Genomic DNA, 14,550 nt, shown 5'->3' with positions numbered 1-14,550 from the left:
AAAACAGATGATTATCACAGGTGTTTCAGTTTTTTTTTTGACGGACACTGACGATTTCTTCGGCGGCGTTGTTCGAGACCTGGCATGAACTGATGAAAGCACCACCGGCCGGAAGAGCAAGATTTAAATGACATGCAAAATTAAATTAGCATTGCGGAAAAATATAGAAAAGTTACAACTTTTTCACAGGAAACCAGTTTTCAATAGGCAGAATCGCATTTATTAAAATCTAGAGCACTGAGCAGTTAGTGTATAGAACAGTAGATGGCAGTATGAAAACCAGCTGTTACTGTCTCTACACGTACTGTACGCCAAGGGAGGAGGATCGTACTGGTTGTTTTTGTTCTGATCTTCTTGTTTTCGTTCGAATAAACTCAAAACAATCTCAGGATGGATCCCCAAACGTTTATGGATATTGCCACAACTTTAACAAAGTTAAAAATGTGGCCCTATTTCGACATAGCTAACTTTATTCTGATGAGTCTAATGGTTAGAGAAGACAGTCCACAAACTGGTAAGTTTTTATTGCAAAACATCAAATGTGTTTACAATTGTACGATTTTAAAAAGAAACTGACGAATAGCAGTTAGTATTGGACTGTGAATGGAACCAGTGACACGGAACGCTTGGTTTTATTCGCCTTGAACAGTTTGGTTTCGGACCACCCTGTTTATAGAGGGCAGCACCAGCCGGGTAGATTGTTTGACAGCTCGACAAAAATTCTGGTACACGTCAGTTTCTTGTCGCTTATTGCCTTCTAAGACCCGCCTAATCTTCATAATGGATCCTCAAACATTTATGGATGTCGCCACATATGTGACGAAGTTGAAAATGTATCCATATTTTGATATAACGCATTATGCGTTGATGTGTTTGATTGTCAGAGATGACAACCAGCCTTCTACAAATTCTAGTTCTGGTAAGTTTCCCCCTCGGGCTCTCGACATTAGGACAAAATAAACTTCCTCTACCAAACAAATGGTTTGACATTGCAATCTCATATATTAACAAGAAAGGGCACTAGGCAACAGGGATGTATTGAGGTTAGCAGTCTGAATACCACCAGACAAAATGTTCCCCTACAGTAACAGTAATCATACAACACCGGATTAAGCCAGGGGTAAAGGCTAAGGTATAAACACTTCAGTACGCAGAGGCTAGTACATGAGCACCAGACTAATTAGTCTACTTTAACTTCTATTGACTGATTGATTGATTGATTGATTGATTGATTGATTGATTGATTGGATATGATATTTGTTTGCAGGATCCTCCATATTTTCGCGGAAGCATCCCTTGGCGTGCTGGATTTCTAGCATGTTACTATGTTTTGGAGGCAGTATTTTAGCAAATTTCCTGTTGGGTGAGCCGATACTTACACCATTCAAGAACCACCACGCAATTTTGGTAGCCAGTATAGTATGGTAAGTTTAGGTTGGAGTCAGTTTCTATAATCAACATTTTTACTCCAGTAGTAGGGCCTGTACCAATAAATTGATGAATGATATAGGCCCTAACTATTGTTGAAAGGCGCAGAATTAAAAACTCGGAATAAAAAAGGCTGAAATGTTTCTTCAGCTAGTTAAGTAGTTGATTTGAGATCTCGACCATATCCTACATGCAGGATTACAATTGTCCTTTGCAATCCTGATGATTATTAGAGTTAAAGTTGAAACATTGAATATTGATAAACACCGAACTCAGGTAAACATTTCTAACTTCATTCTCCAGACCATCATTAGCGTGCGATTTTCATTACCCCTTTCAGTGGTGACTAATTAATACCCTATAGTGTGGGAGATAATTTGAAAATTTTTAAAAATTCCACCCTAGTGTGTTTAATAACAGGAATACCACTATAGTGCATCTACATCGTGGTGCGGTGTATCGTTAGTTACTATTATTTCACTATGTTTGACAGGTGCTGCCATTTTTCATCAGAGATAATTACCAATTACTGATTACATCAATATACCGCATTGGGGTGTACTAGCAAAATCCATCACCGATTTGTACGCCGCACTGCGGTGTAGACGCATTGAAAGGTTTAATAATGAATTGATGGTAATGTGTTATTTTGCTGCAGGTACGTGATCAACTATTCTCCGTTTGATTTGGCTTACAAGATTTCACACTTCCTACCGGTTAAGATATGTATATACATACTGAAAGAGATTCAAAGAACGAGGAAAATCTACGAAGGAATCATCATCGCTTCGAAGCTCTATCCTGGATCTTACATAATTATCGCAATAATCGGTGTTGTCAAAGGTAAGCAATTAAATCGTTTTTATTGTCTTCCGTATCACGAGATGAAATTTCATAAGTCATTTAAGAATTAATTGTGGTTCACATGTGATTCAAAATCGAAAGCAAATTGAATTATTATGAGATTTTGTATTCTGCCTATAGTTTCTTAATCTGGGGTCAGTTACACTTAGTACTACCTAAGGTTGGTTAAACTTAGTTAACCAGAGGATAGTTATCTGACTTTGAAAACTGCACTGCTAGTACGGTATTCATTCTAAGGTTGGGTCTATCTTTCAACTGGTGCTTGGAATTTATACCTGATGGTGTCTTGTTTTCATGTAAACAGATTTCATAATTGTATCAAACGTATCTAAGCTTTATAAGTTCTTATTGTTTAGTTAGTTATACAATAGATTTTTGTATCTTTGGTTTCTGTCACTTGTTTCCTTCCTTTAGAAAACTGAATAATTATTTTGTAACGTTAGATGTTTTGAAAGTTGATTTTAATCTATCCTGCTTCCAGCCTCATCCTACTTTTCATTCATTGGAATCGTATGAAAATCTTCTTTGCTGTTATATGTGATTTTCAACGCAAATCTGATCTTCAAATCACAATATTAATAGCGATTTCAGTGCCTTACCTAATTTTTATTATGGCTGGCTCTTCTTTTTTGCATGCTTTCTATACAAATAGGTGCCGGGGCGGGACAATTACTGCTGCTCCAAAGAATAATACGGGGTGTATGGATAAAGGAGCATAACGAATTTTTACGGCCCTCATTGTAAGTAATGAGACACAGAGTTTGTTCTGGGTCAGGTTTTTACTGTCTCTAAGCACAGATAGCGTTATAATATATACCATGAAGCTAGTTTCTTGTACTGCTCCTTAGCGATATGCTGCTTATACAATACCTGCTATAAGATTCTATAAATATTTCTCATGTTTGTGGGAAGCTTTTAGTTCGTGTGCAACCTTGGCTTGTTGTTGGGGTGAACAGACATAAAACTGAGTTTGATATTGTATATTTACTTTTGTATTAAAACTTTTTGGAAATATTATCCTTCCCAATTAGGTAAATACAAATACAAAGTACCTTGTTCTGATTAGTAAATTTTGATCAGTTTATTTTGATATGATGATATATCGACTCATTTTATGCTATATGTTCCTCAATAGCTCTATCCTATGCATATCTTCTTCTCTTCTTAAACATTAACACTCAACTCTGGTAACTGATTGTAATCTATCTGTAAAATCTATCCGTAAAAGATATCTAAATATCCAAATCGCTGGGCCTTACACGGGTAACTAGACTCTGGTATTTGTGCTTAGAACTGGTGGAGGTTTTGCCGGATGTATCTAACTATCCTGCACTCAGCTTACGATGAATCTAAACACATGTTGTAATGTTTTGATTGGAAATCTAGTATGATAGAAATAATAAAACTTATCACAATCCGAATATGATTATCTTAAATTATAGCTCAATTTCAATAATCAGTAAGAATGGATGAACTGAGTACAGGGGTGAGTTAGATACAGTGTTATGCGGCCCGAAGAAGGAACCGAAATATCGTGGGAGAGCGTATCCTTCCTCAGCTCCGCACAACGACACAAATTGAATTTGACCCGAGACCAAAAATGAATAAACGACTAAGATGCAAATACTTCGAATATAAATACTCACAACTATTTATTATGTTACTTTCGTCTTTCCTATTTATCGACACCTTTTACAATTTCGGGTTCTAGTTCCTTCCCCTCTTGGTTTCCCAGGTGCTCTCCGACTAGTTCAGCTATGTCTCTTATTTTTATACTATCCAAAATTTGGTTTCCAAGGGACTATTCTCGTGACCAACGCCACCGCATTTGGGGAGGGCCGACGACTAACCTCGGGACCTGATTCGCCCACCAGGCCCCCAAGAATTAATGTTCTTAGCAACCTGGTTAAGAAACAAGCCCGGAGTTGTCTCGGTTTCCAAACACGTAGACGTTGACACTTGACTAATCCCTTAGGATTTTTCTATTGTCTTGAAAACTAACTCCAAAATATTTCTTATTAATCCGAGACATAAACTGAACTAGTAACAAAGGCAAACAACATTAAATGACCGCAAAGCCAAAACTTGCCCGTTTATGAATTCCTAGTAAACAATAACAAATCTACATTGAAAAACCCATTAGTAAAACATGCCCGTTCTGGATTTCCTAGTGAATAGAGTTGTATGCATTGTGAACATACAACTGCTATTGAACTATGCATGTTTTATAAATATAAAAATTGGCTATCATAACAGTACCTCCAACCCAAATTCAAAGTGTCCCACTTTGTCACAAAAGTTCAGCAAGCATGGAGTAACAATGTTATGATTTCAAATTTGACGCGTGACTCAATACAGTAATAATAAACCAAGGTGTCGACGATAACGTACATGACAATAAAATAATCACAATGAACACAGCAACAAGCAACATATTCATACATAGACACAATTAAATCGTAGATAAATGAAACAAATCGCAAACAATAAGAATGTAGCAAATAATCATCGTTTTGATAAACAAATAGAGTCACAAGCGCGCAATCAGCGAAAACCGATAAACCATTAGAGTCAGAAACGCAAACGTATCCGCGAATAATTCGAAACGCTATCAACGACACGCATTGACCACAACAACGCAACGTTAAACATCACAGTCCGCAAAATTACGAAAAAGAGTTCGTACGAGTTACCACCGCATCGGCACTACCAAATACTTCTTTTGTTGAATACGAATCGCTTCCATATTTTTCTGCAAAACAACAGTTCATCACGAATAATACATTGTGAATGTCCATCACCGCATTGCACTTCCACCATCAACCTGACTCGGCGATCAATATGCGCAATTTTCGGTCAGGCGGGCGCACCAGCCATTAAACTGTCAGGCGTCGGGAATTTACATCAGTCATCGTCTTCTTGACCAGCATGTGGACTGAGAACCTTCATAAAAGAGCGGAGTTAATGGATTGGTAACGAAAGAGTCTATACGTACATTGTATTTGCGGAAATTTTGAGTTTAAACGTGCGAAGAAGTGAGCAATAAACATGAGTTGACCCGCGTACGTCCCTAGAAACAGTGTCGCATACTATTTCCGAACAATAGCGAGTCCATCCGGCGCGAATTTAAAAGAACGTCGCGAAACAAGTTTGAACATTTCGTCGGAGAACGGATATAAGAGCGCATCGTTATTTTTCCACCAACATCCATCACGGAGGAAATATGTCCACCAACACGTGGAACGGAGGAACTGTTGAGAACGGTAAGCCAAAAGCCCTTTATTACCTATATCAGATACTAAACCTACAACTCAAAACATAGCACAAGTAATCACAGCAAATAATTTGTTTTTCATTCAACTACCTGATATAAAAATCATCAAATCATTCAAAATATCCCTCATTATAATATTTAGGAATTTTTCTTATATATATATAGATATAGATATACCGAAAATATAGCACGTATTTCAACCACTCAATTCATGAATCACGAAGAACATCTTATGTTTATCTTACGGATAATGAAGATAAATTTTCCCATCATTCGCTCAACCAACATATTATTGTGTAACACATTCTTTTTGAACAACATATTTTCTCCTAACATAGTTCGTTTGAATATCATTCCATTTCCCTAGCAAGAGAGTTTTTTTTTTTTAATTTTTTTTAACATAATAATAGCATAGTTTTCCACAATTAATTCAATCAATTTAACCTCAAAATATTATCAACTTGTATGCAATAACATCTTATTTTCATGCATTTCCAGCTCAACGAATCTACGTCGGCTGCATCGGCCTTTCCAACAATCGTATCATTTACCAACACCGGGTATCCACATTTCCAGTAAGTGATTTCATTAAAATACCTGTTAAGAACGCGTTTAATACTCAATTGTCATGGGTTAAGGAAACAATTCAAGCCATAGTGTGTGTTAGCCATTAAAAAAATCCATTCTCATATCAGCGATAGAATTGGCAGCGGAATGTTGAATTATCTGTTATTGTTATTGTCATCAGTAGGCGAAATAAAGAAATGGTTACATCCAAGCGACCTGTGTTTACGTTAGTTCATTGCTAAATTAAAAATGTGACCGCGAAAAAAATGAAACGATCTCAATCAATCATAAGCTTCAAAATAATCATTCAATTATTTCGAATCAAAATTTATCCATTAAGAAATGTCTCGTCGCTCGTCACTTAAAAATAGTCGTCATCTTTTGTCAGGCAGAGTTTTCTTCCTCAACTTTCAGTAACTCTAACCTGTCGAGCCTTTTACCGATTATTCTTCCACAACGATTTTCGGGAGGGCGTACCCGATGATACAGCCTCCATTCCCGGAACAGTGGCGATTCCGGATTCGCATGATCTAATCTATGTGGCCCTAAATATGACCTTTCGTGAATATTAACGAACCGTGGTGTGAGATTAGTAGAACTTGCGTGAATATTAATCGATGAAATTGATATTGCAGCCGTGGCACCCACGACTTTCCTTTCACGTAACTGGTGTGAAAATTCATATACAGCCTTTTTGCTGTTAATTTTTTCGACTAGGGCCTGTGAACAATGTGCATCGACAATCTTTTCAGAAATAGGTGGAATAATTGGATTGGTCGTGCTTTGAACCGAAGTTGTTTTATTTAAATCTATCTTGTTAGTAAAATGAATTGGACTTGCTCCCGGTAGCTTGAGAAAATTCGATCCGTAATTAATACTTGCGTTGTTAGAGCGCAAAAAGTCGGAACCTAAAATAATATGAGTATCGATTCCTGGGACCAAGTACATAGCGTGACGAACGTCATACTCACCAATTTTAAAATTTGTGGGCACAACGCCTTTCAACTCAAATGTCTTACCATCCACCGCTCTTGCCTCCATGAACTGACCCTGCATCACGGGACCCACGGCTATTGATGGGTTTTGGCGATACCAGGCCTCATTCAGGACGCTTATTTCAGCACCGGTATCGACCAAAACGGACAATGTATTTCCCGCATGGGTACCCGTTACACGGTTAGCCACGGATGCAAGAATAGGTGGCGTGTAATGCTTGTCGCCAGACGTCCTTTGTTTGTCGAAACCTCTAGTCGGCAACGGACGGTCTATCTCCTTGTCTGTCGGAGTACGTCCTCTCAGTGACCCTTGAGGGTCCCTCACTCTCTCCTCAGGCAAAGGCTGGGTGAATTGTCGTTCGATGGTGACTGGGTGTGTGAGTGGCCTGTCATGAGGTGTTCTTAATAGAGCTCGTTGGTCTCGTAGGGATACATTGGATGGCCGGGGATAACTGGGTACATTGAGGCCGTCATCGCGCCATCCTGCTGGTGACGACCGAAACCATTTCCCGGCTGCTGTTGATCTCCCCTTTGACCCTGCATGGGTGGCAGCGGGTGTTGTGGCGGCGGGTGTTGTGGCGACCGCGGATATATCCTCCCCTCTTGTGGCTCTCTGTATCCGTACTGTCGACCCGTATCTGGCGTATATGGACAGAACTTCCCAAAATGACCCGGTTGACCACACCTGAAACAATTATTGTGCCCCGCGAGATTTCTTTCTCTCCTAGCCGGGTAAGAACGTCGGGGCTCAAAGCGTGGGTTTTGGTCGTAACGAGGTCTCGCATCTTGCCATCGAGGGGCGCTGCGATTTCGACCTGGGGATTGTCGAATGAACGTGTCCCCCCGTCGATCACCTCTCATAGGCCTCTGTGCTTGCCTCTCACCCCTGTCACTAGGCTCTCTCAGCCGTAAGAACTGAGAGAACATTCCTTTTATCTCCTCCATGGTCTTGAGGAGTGACGCATCAGTTGGGGAGGTCTGGTTCACTGTCGGTTTCGTCAGATCTCGATCAGTCCACTGCTCGGCAGTCCTCGCGTGCTCGACTGCCATTGAAAACGTGTCGGGCCTCATCATCATCACGTCCTTCCTGATCGCATTGTCCAGCCCGTTGAGAAAGACGACCAATTTGTCTCGGTCCGATTTTTGTAATTTGTGAGCCAGTCGGTCCACTCGCTCCGAATAATCATCGACTGACTCCCCTTTCTTCTGCCGAAGTCCGGAGAAGTCAGTCTCCTCTCGGAGTCGCAGACTGTCCGACTCAAAGTGGTCCCTAAAAGAATTAACAATACTAGCAAATTTTGTAGATCGATCTATGACTAAATCGTCATAGAACCGTCTAGCCGGACCCTCTAAATATTGGAACATGAAATTTTTACATTGGTCGTCCGTCCAACCTCTCGCTTTAGCTACATTGTCATACGTTCGCAACCATTGCGAAAAGTCACTCCCGTTTGGTCTACCTGAAAATTTCGGGATGGAAACCACATCCCCAAGGTTTGTCGAACTACCTAGTCGTTCGGCGATCAGGAGGAGTATATCTCGTTCTGACATGCTCGTCCCCGTCGACGAACCAGCCCCCGCTGTCGGGCTCTGCGGGTCGTCAATATCCTCATGAGCCGTCTGACTCCTAGTACTCGGTGGCGGCATATTGAACTATTAATTAACTCGGAGAAAAGAAAGTATAAAAAAACAGAGTAAAACAGAATATTAAAACAGAGCGTTCCTAAAAATGACCGCAACGCTAATAGTGGCTGCAATTCAAAATCTATGCAATTACAGTTTCGACACAGATTCTTATAAACCTTTCTATAAACCTATTATCCCCAATATGGGATCGATATCTACACTATCGTAAATTATTTCGCGTAGCTTTACTACCGAAAATACTATATCTTAATCTATAACTCAGTACTGATATCAGTTATCAACACTATACCCTCAATATCGGAAACAAAATCATCGATATTGGATTTCATTTAAACCATATCCCTTCTCCTCAGTATCGGAATTTCCCGTCAATACTGGAATATCACCATCAATATTGGAATATCACATCAACATTGGAATCTATCGTTAACTATTTAATTATTCCAAAATACTGGAATTTTCCATCAGCATCGGAACATTATCTTGACTGTTCAACTCTTCGTACTACCTAAACCTTTAATTAATAAAATACTCAGTACCGAGCGACAACCTCGGTGACATATATCAAAATATCACCACAATAGGTAACTAAATGTATTTTTAAAAACTTTCTATTGCGGTGCATATAGCTACCCATATCAATAAAAAATAAACTAAAAAATAATTTATATCAAACCAGTAGTAATTAGAATTCAATTCCTAATTAAATCATCAATTAAAATAATAAATCGCTATACCATAATCACTAATTAATCAAAATACTCATTCTCTAATAAACAATTAACCCTTCTGTAAACTTTAAGTAAATAATCTTATCTAACTATCTGACTGAATAAAAAAATAACTAAAGGTCCCGGGTTTCGGCACCAAATCTGTTATGCGGCCCGAAGAAGGAACCGAAATATCGTGGGAGAGCGTATCCTTCCTCAGCTCCGCACAACGACACAAATTGAATTTGACCCGAGACCAAAAATGAATAAACGACTAAGATGCAAATACTTCGAATATAAATACTCACAACTATTTATTATGTTACTTTCGTCTTTCCTATTTATCGACACCTTTTACAATTTCGGGTTCTAGTTCCTTCCCCTCTTGGTTTCCCAGGTGCTCTCCGACTAGTTCAGCTATGTCTCTTATTTTTATACTATCCAAAATTTGGTTTCCAAGGGACTATTCTCGTGACCAACGCCACCGCATTTGGGGAGGGCCGACGACTAACCTCGGGACCTGATTCGCCCACCAGGCCCCCAAGAATTAATGTTCTTAGCAACCTGGTTAAGAAACAAGCCCGGAGTTGTCTCGGTTTCCAAACACGTAGACGTTGACACTTGACTAATCCCTTAGGATTTTTCTATTGTCTTGAAAACTAACTCCAAAATATTTCTTATTAATCCGAGACATAAACTGAACTAGTAACAAAGGCAAACAACATTAAATGACCGCAAAGCCAAAACTTGCCCGTTTATGAATTCCTAGTAAACAATAACAAATCTACATTGAAAAACCCATTAGTAAAACATGCCCGTTCTGGATTTCCTAGTGAATAGAGTTGTATGCATTGTGAACATACAACTGCTATTGAACTATGCATGTTTTATAAATATAAAAATTGGCTATCATAACAACAGAGAGAGTGGTGTGACAAGGTGACAGTAGGGTTTATGAAAGTAAGTAGTTTAAATTGTAATGAGATTTGTAATAATTCGGTTGTTTTAGGCTCTGGATATACTGAAATGAGAATTGTAGAACGTATCATTCGAGGTTTGTGGATTCCTAGCTCGAATGAGTTCTTACAACCATCTTTGTAAGTAATTGAAAACCACCGCATGTTTGTATCGAACAAACTTTTCATTTCAGTTTCATGTTTAGCGGTGTGTTCTGTTGAATTTATTTGTTAGAACTGTTAGTTTTTCTTTACCCGGGTCTAAAATCACCCGAATGATCGAAAGCCTCTTGTTGAGTGTCATGTTGATGTTTCATTTTCAATCGCTTTGCTGTTATTTTTGTCCGATAAGCTTTTAGGTGTGCGCACATACTAATTTCAACTTCATGTTTTAGTTGTTCATTCCTAGTAATTTTGTAGTGCATAGAGTAGTGCTTGAATGATAATCTCAAGTGCAGCAATCCGTTGTTACCAATGTTAGCTAGTCTAGACAAATACTACTTTTATTTCTCCTGCATTAATAAAACTGCACTTCTGATTTTAATGTAACGCGTATAATGATGTACCGGAGGTAGGCATGTATCTCTAAGAGCTGTGAAACTGCTGTTTACAGCATTCCAAATCTGACATACCGCTAGTACGCTATATTATACTCTTCTATACAATCAGTTAACCTATACCGGGTAAATAATTTTGTTGAAAAATTGCTATTAAAGAATATTCATAATCAAACTTAAATCCAAAATCCGATTTAAGCAAATTTGTTAGAAAACTGAAATGATCGGTAGCAATTTGAAAGGAATGAATTTCAATCGGTGTTTGATTTAATTTTTCAGTGTGACGAAAGCGAGTCTGTTGAGTTCGATTGTGTTCATCTGCGAACGAGAGAAGTTTCTGACGGCTCCGCACGTGTTGATTTACTTCGGAATCGCGATGTTCCTCATCTATTTCCGATTATCGTCGTTACTGCTCGGCATCCACGACCCGTTCGTGCCGTTCGAAAATCTGTTCTGCGCGATATTCATGGGCGGAATGTGGGACGCGCTGAAACGAGCGGTACAACGCAACAAACCGGAACCCGAACAAAACGCGACCACGAAGAATGACGTGAAGAGGAAGGAAGAAAAGAAAAATGATTAACGAATGAGGACGACCCTGTGCTGCACCGAGTATTTCACCAGATGGCGTGTTTAACAATAGGATAATTTCTCGTATCAAATCGTCCCACATAAAAAAATTAGGCAAATCACATTTCTCTAAATCATTAATAGAATTTGGGAAGATTCTGGATAAAGTTGTTAGTCATTTGCTATCCTAGAACACGCTATTGCCATCTGGTGGATCCAGGTTTGTCACAGTGAGCTGCAGAGTCCTCATTGAAGTGGATCTAATAATCTATGAGATCAGTTTTGAGTTATGTGTGCTCTTATTCGCGTACATTTCATCCGAAACTGAACATATCTCTACTGTAGAGAGAATTAGAAGAGACTTGGTAAATGAATCCCATGAGAAGAATCTTCTCTCAATCATTGGCTCAATTTTACCAAGTCTAAGTCAGATTTCATTACAATTTGAGAGTTTCTTACAAATTCTCTGATTGCTAATCTAAATCTGAAAGTGTTTTTTATACGGATTTTTGTGTAATGTATTGTATTTGTAAAACTGGTCATATATGTCGTATATTGTGTATTGATTTATGTCAAGATCTTGTTTTGTAATCAATTCAGTCATGATGTGAAGAGCTGGAAGTCTCGGAACTAATGAATGGCATTTTTGTCAACAATAGGGTATTGTATTTTGGATCAAATCGTACCTTGAAGTCAGCTTGTATCACATGTAGAATCATATCAGTCAATAAGAGATATCAGTAAATAATCGACAAAAAGAAAACATTTAGATTTCTAGTCATGCATGTTTTTTTCTTCAAAGATCTGATTTCTTTCTAGTATTTCAGTTTTCCTGTCTGAACAGTGTGTAATTTGTATATATTCATGTATATTTCTACCATGCACATCAGATGCTCGTTAAATACATAAAACATACACTAATATTCTTAATATTTCTGTATGTATCCTGATACATTCTAGGAATCGAGAGTTTCAGCTGAAACTGTCATCATTTTTAAATAGATCTCTCTGCTATAATATTGCTTTCTCCCACTCGGGTTTTTTTCTTGCTTCAACTGTTATTGATTAACCCACCACTGTAAAACATCTGTTGTTTTAATGATGTCGTTTGTTTGTTATTTATTATCGCGTAAATCTGTTTTTGATGCAGTCTTTTAATTTATTTACGACAGTGTGAGTGAATTTCTAATCCATTTCCCCTCAACAATGGCAGCAAAATACTGTTATCAAAAAGTCAGTTTGGTGAAAGATCATTGTTTTTGAAATAAGCGATTAAAACTTGGAGAATTAAAAAAAATCTTGCATTTTACGTAGTTACCATACATAATGTGTATCCCAATATCAGTGTGTTTAGTTTACAAAGAATTGTGTTAGATTTGTCAGTGAGAAAGGGACATAGTACATGATAGATATGCTCAACCTAAAGTATGTATGTATTTTGGCTCAACTCATTGAGCAGTCATGTCTGTCGCCCTCTCATCATTTCTATGATTTAATGTGAGTGTGTGCAACCTCAATAAATTCTTGTTTCTGTAAAGCGACTCGTTGACTGACATTACGTTATGTTCTCAAGAGAGGAAGGGCATTGTCGAGCAGTTCTACTGGAATGTCATTACATCTGTTTCCTTGGTGTCCTTTTCGTCAGAATCCTGCTTGTTAACTCTGGTTTACTACCCAGGATAGAGAGATGAGGAGAGGTGTGGCAGAACGTTTTGCACCACACTGTACCGTATCAACACTAGAGGTGGAGGAAAGCAGCACTTGCATCGCACTACATTACCGTTTATTATTAGACATTCCTATAAATAATTCCTTTCCTCATCCGTGGATAAGTAACTATATCTAAAAGACCGTTTCACCTGTTGCCTTAATGACCATTGTAGAAAATACGTAGAAATAGAGGAACGCCGCGTAGGGATCCAAGAATTAATATGAAGAAACCAACATTTTGTCGAAGATTTATTCGGTATTGATCCAAAACATCCAATATCTGACTTCATGACTCATCGCTGCTCTTCTGAAATCCCTAATTAATAAAACTCATCATAGTCCCCTCTGAATCATGTTTGAAATAGAAAAATATAAATAAACGTCATTTCTGAAACCGTGAAACTTAATCTCCGATTCCAATGTCCCTATCCAAGGGGCCTGGAAGAACTTTAATGAAGCTTATACGTATTTAGTACATGGTTGGTTTGTGGTAGTAAGCTTAAGCAAAGTGAGCACTTTTCTAAGCACTTTTCAACACTTTTAATTTAGTGCGAAAAAAGTAGTGACACAGCTCAGTAGTGACACGCTCAAATTTGTAACTCCGATCATGGACACTAGACTGACCCTAATTTTACTGTTGTGAATACAAAAATCGGATAAAATAAATTGGAATAATTACTTTCAAAATTGGTTTCAAAGTCTTTATTTCAAGAATAATTTATTTCGATAGATTTTAATTAAGTATAAGCGTTGGCGGAATTGGCATTTGAAACGCCCGCCTCAGTAAGAATAGCTGAAATATTAAAACTAACTCTCTAGTGCTGCCCCTAGGTATAACGAAAGCGGAGAAAATGTGAACTAACATTATACTCGCTTGCCAAAGTCTTTGAACGCCAAACTTTTTACCGATTTGCGGGCCAGATTCCGAGATTACACAAATGACAAATTTTCTATAAAGAATTAGTTTTAAATTTAAATTTAATTGTAAATTTGTATCGGGGTACTGGGTATTTGTATTTTACTTGGAAGAGAGGGCGACGGGTATTAATTATTTTCCTGCAAAAAATATATCACGAAAGGAAAAATGGTAGTTCTGTCAACGTTTTCACTTGGATGAATGATCATTCGAAAAATGTAATAAATAATTCATTCTTTATATAAATAATGATTAATGATTGTAACCGTGATTTTGATAATGACTTGATCCTCTCGAAACAATGCGGTGAAATAGAAATGATTCATAAGAACAATTTTTCAATGAAAATGAAGATT

At 38.1% G+C, this 14,550-nt stretch overlaps 1 protein-coding gene across 4 annotated transcripts; it reads left to right on the top strand.

Moving 5' to 3' along the window:
• The first annotated feature begins 304 nt into the window (after positions 1–304).
• LOC141898730 (trimeric intracellular cation channel type 1B.1-like) lies at positions 305–13,105 on the top strand. Of its 4 annotated transcripts, none has more exons than XM_074784800.1 (5): positions 305–514; positions 1,268–1,424; positions 2,087–2,271; positions 10,495–10,582; positions 11,278–13,105. In XM_074784800.1, the coding sequence occupies exons 1-5, from the start codon at positions 391–393 to the stop codon at positions 11,579–11,581; spliced, it is 858 nt and encodes a 285-aa protein (XP_074640901.1). In that variant the 5' UTR covers positions 305–390; the 3' UTR covers positions 11,582–13,105. The 4 variants fall into 4 exon arrangements, with proteins under 4 accessions (XP_074640901.1, XP_074640900.1, XP_074640899.1 ...); XM_074784799.1 differs by lacking the exon at positions 10,495–10,582 and adding an exon at positions 2,945–3,032; XM_074784798.1 differs by lacking the exon at positions 305–514 and adding an exon at positions 705–919.
• Positions 13,106–14,550: the final 1,445 nt, after the last annotated feature.

The sequence above is a fragment of the Tubulanus polymorphus genome, chromosome 2, assembly GCF_964204645.1.
Source record: "Tubulanus polymorphus chromosome 2, tnTubPoly1.2, whole genome shotgun sequence".
NCBI classification, from domain to species: Eukaryota; Metazoa; Nemertea; class Palaeonemertea; order Tubulaniformes; family Tubulanidae; genus Tubulanus; species Tubulanus polymorphus.
Note: the sequence above shows the minus strand (reverse complement) of the source record. Positions and strands in the feature narration are given on the sequence as shown.

Coding starts and splice junctions, on each gene's coding strand:
- LOC141898730 (XM_074784798.1), top strand. CDS start 781: ATGGATCCTCAAACATTTATGGATGTCGCCACATATGTGACGAAGTTG. Junction 920..1,267: donor TTCTACAAATTCTAGTTCTG/GTAAGTTTCCCC, acceptor ATTTGTTTGCAG/GATCCTCCATATTTTCGCGG. Junction 1,425..2,086: donor TTGGTAGCCAGTATAGTATG/GTAAGTTTAGGT, acceptor ATTTTGCTGCAG/GTACGTGATCAACTATTCTC.